This window comes from Trachinotus anak, unplaced genomic scaffold (assembly GCF_046630095.1).
Source record: "Trachinotus anak isolate AG129_WGS33_773 ecotype Australia unplaced genomic scaffold, CSIRO_AGI_Tana_v1 ptg000002l, whole genome shotgun sequence".
Classification (NCBI taxonomy): Eukaryota; Metazoa; Chordata; class Actinopteri; order Carangiformes; family Carangidae; genus Trachinotus; species Trachinotus anak.
This window is the reverse complement of record NW_027273853.1, coordinates 14,761,480-14,769,137: the sequence shown is the minus strand read 5'-3', so window position 1 is coordinate 14,769,137 and position 7,658 is coordinate 14,761,480. Positions and strand designations below refer to the sequence as shown.

The window sequence follows — 7,658 nt, the reverse complement described above, 5'->3', positions numbered from 1 at the left end:
CTCGTAAACTCGTGCTTTCTAATAAACGTCGCACTGTTCTTCAACCAGTTACGGAAAAAAAAACAAAATACACCATTTAATAAATACCCTCACTGTGACTATTTGAAAATATACACATAATAATCAATAATAATCAAGAAGCGAAAGTATATTTTTTTCTTATCTTATCTACGCATTTAAAAAATTGACCTGTCTCCGATAGTACGTAAAGGCAGCAGCATTAGGGTTCGTCTGGGACATGCGCAACATTAACCCTGTAATGCCTGACCCCAGAAATAATGGACAGAAAATTCTGATGTCTTGAATCTGGAACCTTTATTTGGCCCTTTCACAAAATTTGAAAAAAGAAAATTACAAAAAATTATTTGCATATAGGTTTTTCGAAATGTTATACACGATTTTACTACATACTAAAATGCAAAAAATTAAGTAATTATAACTTGCTTCAACAGATTAAGTGTTCATGTTAGAATATTACTAAAAATTTCAAAGAAAATGTTACTGGAAAATCGTAAAAATTTTCTTTACCTTGATCCAGTGAGTTGGGAGCTAACTGAAGGTGGCCAACTTGGATTGTCCCATGTACTGTGTTTGAATTGTTGTAGTGATAAAGGTATCCACCAGGGGTTGGAAGACAAGTATCAGATTGGATACAAGAGGGTTTTGAGTTTTTACCATAAGGTTTTTTTAAAAAAAAAAATCCCTCATGAAAACACCAAAGCTAGAAGTGATCCTATTACAGTTATGACTGTTTTGGCCAAAGAAATTATTAAAAACACTGGAGTGAACCACACTATCGCACTGGCTGACACATTCCTTCATTTGATATTCATGGCCACTGTAGTTTAATTTGAGTTGATCTCAAATTACCTCTCCTTCTGCCATAAAGATTCACTTGTGCGCTAAGTCTGTGGCTTAAAATAGTCTCCAACAAATGCTCTAGTTATCTTCAGAGTTTGTTATAAACTGCACAACCCAGCCAAAAACGTTACTCTATGTCTGTAGCCTGTTCATAAAAATGTACAGTTTCAATAGGAACAAATGGCTGGGGCTAAGAGCCTTTGACTGTGTGTGTGTGTGTGTGTGTGTGTGTGTGTGTGTGTGTGTGTGTGTGCACGCCTGCGTTGGTATAATGCAAATGAATTTCCAACTGTTCCTCAAAACAAGAATCTGATTATTTGGCTGGCCTACATCCTACTGTACTTGTTTCAGCAGTGCTCTCTGAAAAGGTGCTGCTGAGGCCTCTCTGTCATGAAGTATTGAGCCTTGTGCCAGGTGGATTTGTCTGAATTAAATCATGCAGCCTAAAGCTTGTCACCTGCCCAGAGGGAGAAGTCAGACTATAGGCTGGTATTTTTGGTCAGCATGTATCTATGAAGACAAATGTCTGTGCCATCCCTGGAACTATGAAGAAAGAGTCATCACTCAAGATTAAGTTACACACATATGACCATCTGTAAATGTTAGTACAATCACCTTCTCTCTACCTGGACCCATCTCAAAGGTCACATTTTTTCTTTAACTGACTGAAATCCTATTTGACATCACTAGCCTTGATCATTACAGTATGTTGAATTAATTACAGAGGGACAGGAAAGTGATTTGAACAGTTGTTGATCCCACAGCGGGGGACTTCACTAAACCTGACTCCATATAAAACATAGCGAGGGGTGCAAAACTTGTCCATCTCAAAAGTGACAACAGAGCAGCAGACATTCACCGCATCCCGATAATCCCACATTAACCTGAAAACATCCTGTTGCAAATAAGAAAAATATTATTTTTGTGTTTAGCACTGTCACCTCACATCAAAGAGATGCCCTTGGTTTGAATCTCAGCTGTGGTGTTTGTGTATGTCCCACAGTCCAAAGATATACAAGTCAGGTGAAGTGCAGCATAGCCTGCCGTCCCTGGTGCATGCTGGGACTCTAGCCTCTCTGTGACCCTGTCAAATAACATACAAGTATGAAGAGTGGGTGAACGGTGCAGGCTGAATTCTTGATGATGTTGCTCAAGGCTGTGCAGAGGTCAAATGACACTGAGTTGGGGCATGTGCCCCTGCAGCAATAAATTTAGACAAAACTGAAGCAGTACTCTTCACAACAGTCGCTTGTTGTCTCTTACTCTTTTTGGCGTATTATATGTGAGAAACACAACCACATTTTAATACTTTTATTTATGTTCAAATTTTGTTTATGGTATTTGTGGTATGATAAAAACTTTGACACCGGTGAAGGTCATGTATTAGCATCAGTTAGAGTACAGGTGTTCCACAAATATACCATGGAAGGTTTTTTTTTGTATCATTATGTACCACCATACTGGATAAAAACATCAGCTGAAGAACTGCTCAAATACCAGTCCAGCAAACAAATTTTCATTGACTGCTACTGACTTTGGTGATCACCTGACTTTTCCCACAGCACCACCAATTGGTTGACATTTTTTGCTTTTACTTAAATAGCTTAAGAAGTGTTGGATTGATGACTCTGAAATTTTGCACATACTTTCATTAAGTTTTAATGTTTGTGGTGACCCCATGACATTTCCTCTAGTTCCGCCATAGGATGGGCATCTGTGTCTTTTAGAGATACGTCTCAACAACTGTTGAATGGATTGTCATGGAATGTGTTACAGTAATGTACTCCTCAGGATGAACTGTAATAACTCTGGTAATCTCAGCTGTGCTTTGTGTTTTATTCTAATTAGTGTATGTTAGCATGCTAACACACTAAAGTAAGTTAGCACGGTAGACACAATGCCTGTTTACCATGGATGTATTAAGAAAAATCTCAGTCTTGTTCATTGGAATTCGCAACACTTAAGTAAGCTACAATATAGTGTGAAATAGTGCCTGCAATACTATGGTGATCTGTGTTTAATTAGCTTGATTAAACAGCAAACCAAAAAAATCTGTTTCCAGGTAGAATTGCAAAATAGGGGTGAAGGTTAGTTTCTGTTGTGTTCTCCGTACTTGATAGGAAATTGTTTGCACCCTGGGCCTCTAACAGGTTAATCCAACAATGTGTTTAGCAATGGGTGCACCACATTGTGTGGATGACAGACATAGCACCACAGCAACGTGACATCTATTGTGGAGCAACATAAACATAAAGAACAGTCATGTCTGTGGTTCTTGTCTTTCCCTACAGAAATACAGTGAACACAAAAGTGTCTCTATATCAGAAAAACTAAAGGACTTATTTCAGTATACCCTGAAGTATGACTACAAGTTCACAGTTGTGACTCATATATGCCGGCACTATGAGGAATACAGTTGTCCAGGATTTAAATTACTTTATTTAAATTTCAGCCCAGATCCATTTGTCTCGGTAATAGGACTTCATCGTTTCCAACAGAGGTGATAATCATATCAGCCAGTAAAGAGTTGTTGAGTTAACAAGCGGAGCTTTACTGATAATCCCAGTGACCGACCAATAATTTCTGGCTGAGAGGTGGGTGGTGTCACAATGCCTACTACTGGAGTAGCTGGAAAAGAAGAAGACATCTCACTATGTCCTCATTTCCAGGCACCACAGATGTTATCCTGAATTCGTTGCTGATTTGAGTCCTTTCTTATGTCACTAAAAATTCCCCTTGAAAACATTCAAAATATGTTGATTCAAATTGTGTATACCCTGAAAAAAAATGTTATGTGTATAATGTGATAAACAGGATCTGACAACCAAACCGGATCAGTTGTTTCGAATACACACTATGACTTTGTTGTTACATGCACTGTGTTAGTGAAGTGGCTACTAATAAGTAAATGTTGGAAGCACAGCTACAAATTAACTAAGGCAAATCAGTGTTAACTCTGACTCCTAGAGCTCACTTTTTTTAAAACCAGAATTTGTTGAGTGATTCATCTGCTCAATAGAGGATCTTCAATGCACAGCTCTGACATATAAAAACCAGCTGCAGTTAAACACCATTCTGATTTCTAACCCTAGTATATGAATGTAGGGTCTGATAGTGGAGGTCATTTTCTGGACTATTTTTTTCTTTTTCAACTCTAACAACATCCTAAAAGTTCAACAATGTCTGATGAGTAAGTCCCATTATCACACAATTTAAGAGTTTATTTTTCCAGTGTGTTCATTGGCCTATAATATAATAACTGTATCGGTTTGCTTGTGTATCGCTGAATATCTCTGAACAAACTCCGCATGGCCATCACAGTGATGTAAGTTACAACATGCATGTCATCCCGTGCCATCTAATCTGAGTAATGAGGAAAACAGTCAGAATTCGATGTTTGATATAGCCTTAATTTCTTGTATTTATTCCTTTTCTTCAGTACATGCCAGCACCCATGGCCCCCAAGGCCGACACAAAGGTAGGTACTTCTTTGAATTTTGTTTATGAATATAAGTTATGTGCTTGCATGCTCGCATTGCTATGACTTCTCACTCAGCTCAACAGATTCCCTGGGAAACAGTATCGCAAAGCCAATGGGTCATATCAATGGGTCAAGTTATTAGTTAGAGAATACATAATGCAGCATAGATATAATACAGAAAACAAATGTTACATGTATAGCCTGCTGAAGTGTGGAGGAATTTCTCACCACGGCTGAACAGTCTGAATTAATGGATTCAGCCTCACGGGATGCACTGAGCATGGACTAAACTATATCACTGCTCAGGAGTATCAACCTTAGCATGAAATGTTTGAAATGTTTGTGAAGATTAAACCAGGTTTTCAGGCACAAGAAGTTTGATATCTGTGAAGTAAACCAACAGTTTGTATGGCTATTTACTTCAGGGTCACACTGATAGATTAATTTTCCATAATGTGACCAAGAGGCAACATGTAGTATTTTATCTATTAATATGGGTCTTTGTGACCTGCTGCTTTTTTTTTTTTTTTTTTACACTGAGTAGGTACATAGCCAGCAAGTAGTGAGCATGACATGAGAGCATGAGGCTATTACAAGAGCAGCAAACAGTAATTTGTGCCAAACTATTGCTATAGATAGAACAATATTCTATTAATCTGAGAAAGAACTTGTGTAAATTGCATCATTATAGTTAAAAGGTCTGTATTATGTAATCTTTTGTGTTATTTACAGCCCAAATGCAAGATTTCAGCTTCCCGCAAGCTGTCACTGAAGGTAAAGACGTAATGACATATAAAATATATGTGTTAGCAAACATGAAAATTTAGGTGGGGATTATGCACCACAATCTCATACACCGTACATCTCTCCGTGTCACCTTTGACTTGACCAGATCCTCTTGTTGACACGTGCGATGGAGGAGCTGGAGGCAGAGAAAGCTGCAAAAGAAGAAGAGAAGGTTCTCTACCTGGGAGAGAAGCTTCCACCACTGCAGTTCAGTGGTTTGAACATGGATGACCTGCAGGTGAGTCACACACACAAACAACCCCAAAGCTCACCATAAAGGAAAACAGTGTCTTTCCCAGGTACTGAAACATACTCTGTATATTTTTATTTGCTGTTGTTCCGTAGAAACTCTGTAAGCAGATTCACGCGAAGATTGATGTGGCGGACGAGGAGCGATACGACTGTGAGGCCAAAGTCATCAAGAACAACAGAGATGTATGATGTCAACACGAACCAGATTTGAGTAAAACACGCTCAATATAATATGAATATAAACTCATCGGCAAAGCTTTTTCACCATCTCTAGATCAATGAGTTGAAGCTGAAGGTGCAGGACCTCGGAGGAAAGTTTAAGAAACCAGCTCTGAGGAAGGTGAGAGTGTCAGCAGATGAGATGTTGAAAGCTCTGTTTGGATCCAAAAATAAGGGCTCCATGGACCTGAGGGCAAACCTCAAATCTGTAAAGAAAGAAGACATCAAACAAGAAAAGGTATGGCTACGCAAATCAAGGGGGGGCAGGGGCTGTAAAAACACAGTGACCTGACCAATGTGTGTTCTGAAAACTTTAGGAGCTGAACATGGAGGTGGGTGACTGGCGTAAAAACGTGGAGGCCATGTCTGGTATGGAGGGCAGGAAGAAGATGTTTGATGCTGCGGGCGGTGTCCAATAAAAAAGTTCTTGTAGTGCGCAAACACTGCATGATGTTGGGAACCAAAGTGGATAAATATAAATACATAATCAAACAAAAAAAAATGCAATAAATAAAACAAAAACAAATAAGAGAAAAGAAGAAAATGAAAAGCTTTAAAGAATGAAAAAAATGACTGAGGCAAGTGTAAGAATACACGTGACCGCGGTTTTTATTCTGTTCCCACGTGATTCATCTGTAAAATATCCATGTGAATACATAGTCTATTACTACCTGATATTGCTGTCATGTATAAAAATACAATAAATTTGTAAACGTTGCCACATCTTTTGCGTTGCTCACACATTGATCACACAATAGATTTGAAGCAAATATGTAACATACAGTAACTAAATGTGACCTCTTCTCTAATACTGCAACACATAAAACATCCACAGCCAGTTGGTTTTAATAGTTTGGTTGGAAGAACTTAAACTGAGTTGTAATATTATGCAGGTTTAACATTTGTAATTGCACTGGACTTCAAATGATCAAGTCAGACAGTTATGAAAGGGGTATTGTAGCTAGTTTTTCCCGTACATTGTCTTCGCTAAGGTATGCCATTGACTTACAGTGTCAAAGCACCAGAGATATTTTCTGTCTGAGCCAGGATATACTTAGCCTTTCCTCTTGACCCCCACCCCCACCCCCCATTCGTAAACAATAAACACCGTCACACACCATGGCTGTCCTTGGACTGGCATCGGAGCGTGTCAGTAAGAGGTAGGTTGAATAATGGAGTGTGACATGATGGCGTCAGCAGTGCAGGTGAGAATCTGTATAAATACAGTATGTACCTGTGTTTGAATGCCAGTGTACAGTCAGACTGTTATTCTTACTATGCAGAGTATTTTCATTATCACTGTAGAATGTTCCTCACGTGCTGCAGTTGTACAGTCTCCCCAGGCTTGTGTTTCTTGTGTTGTTTGCTAAAAATATTTATCAGGAACCTCTCCCTATCTGAGATCTGAAACAGCTAGATTCACTACTTTGGAAGAGCTGCATCATGTAGTTGCAGGACTACCCAAACAGCAGAAAATAATCAGTATTTTTATCATGATCACAATTTGTACAGATTTTTTGTAAATATTTAGTTACGCATTACTTGTGCTTTCACTGGCATTCATGCCGGACAGAGTATTTTGCAGAGCGTCACCTAGGGAGGGTAATTGCCTCATGAACTCATTATGTGGGTGTCGATTTTTCTGCTATTGGCTTGTGTATGATGTTCTGACACTGCTAAATGGGCTGTGGTTTGTGTGGATACTGTGGGTGTGTTAAAGATTCATAGGATTGAGAAGCAGCATATGCTAAACCGCAGCTCCACACCACATCTGCACAGACCTTTAGCTAATACCCAAAATGAGGAGAGAACACTTCAGCCTTTGCATCCATAGGTGTCTGCACCATCAGTTCTGAATGCTACAATCGAAAAGCTACAAGACACCGTTAAACATAGAGGACAAAATACAAACTGTGGTTTGCAAAGGACCCTGTTGTGTGCCTGTCTACTTTCTCTGCATGACTCTGCTCTCAGATGACAAACTCATCACAAATATGAGACTTTAACCAACGACACAACTAGCTTTTGATTTAATCCACAGCCTATAGCTTTAAAAGTT

At 38.9% G+C, this 7,658-nt stretch overlaps 1 protein-coding gene across 1 annotated transcript; it reads left to right on the top strand.

Moving 5' to 3' along the window:
* The first annotated feature begins 3,905 nt into the window (after positions 1 to 3,905).
* Positions 3,906 to 6,322, top strand: tnni1c (troponin I, skeletal, slow c). Its single transcript, XM_071500410.1, has 7 exons — positions 3,906 to 4,055; positions 4,301 to 4,339; positions 5,075 to 5,116; positions 5,235 to 5,366; positions 5,474 to 5,563; positions 5,655 to 5,837; positions 5,917 to 6,322. The coding sequence occupies exons 2-7, from the start codon at positions 4,304 to 4,306 to the stop codon at positions 6,016 to 6,018; spliced, it is 585 nt and encodes a 194-aa protein (XP_071356511.1). The 5' UTR covers positions 3,906 to 4,055; positions 4,301 to 4,303; the 3' UTR covers positions 6,019 to 6,322.
* The last annotated feature ends 1,336 nt before the right edge of the window (positions 6,323 to 7,658 follow it).

What these genes read in the sequence shown, in the direction of transcription:
- tnni1c (XM_071500410.1), top strand. Translation starts at nt 4,304, where the DNA reads ATGCCAGCACCCATGGCCCCCAAGGCCGACACAAAG. An exon ending in TCATCAAGAACAACAGAGAT is followed by an intron (nt 5,564 to 5,654) that starts GTATGATGTCAA and finishes CACCATCTCTAG; the next exon opens with ATCAATGAGTTGAAGCTGAA. An exon ending in AAGACATCAAACAAGAAAAG is followed by an intron (nt 5,838 to 5,916) that starts GTATGGCTACGC and finishes TGAAAACTTTAG; the next exon opens with GAGCTGAACATGGAGGTGGG.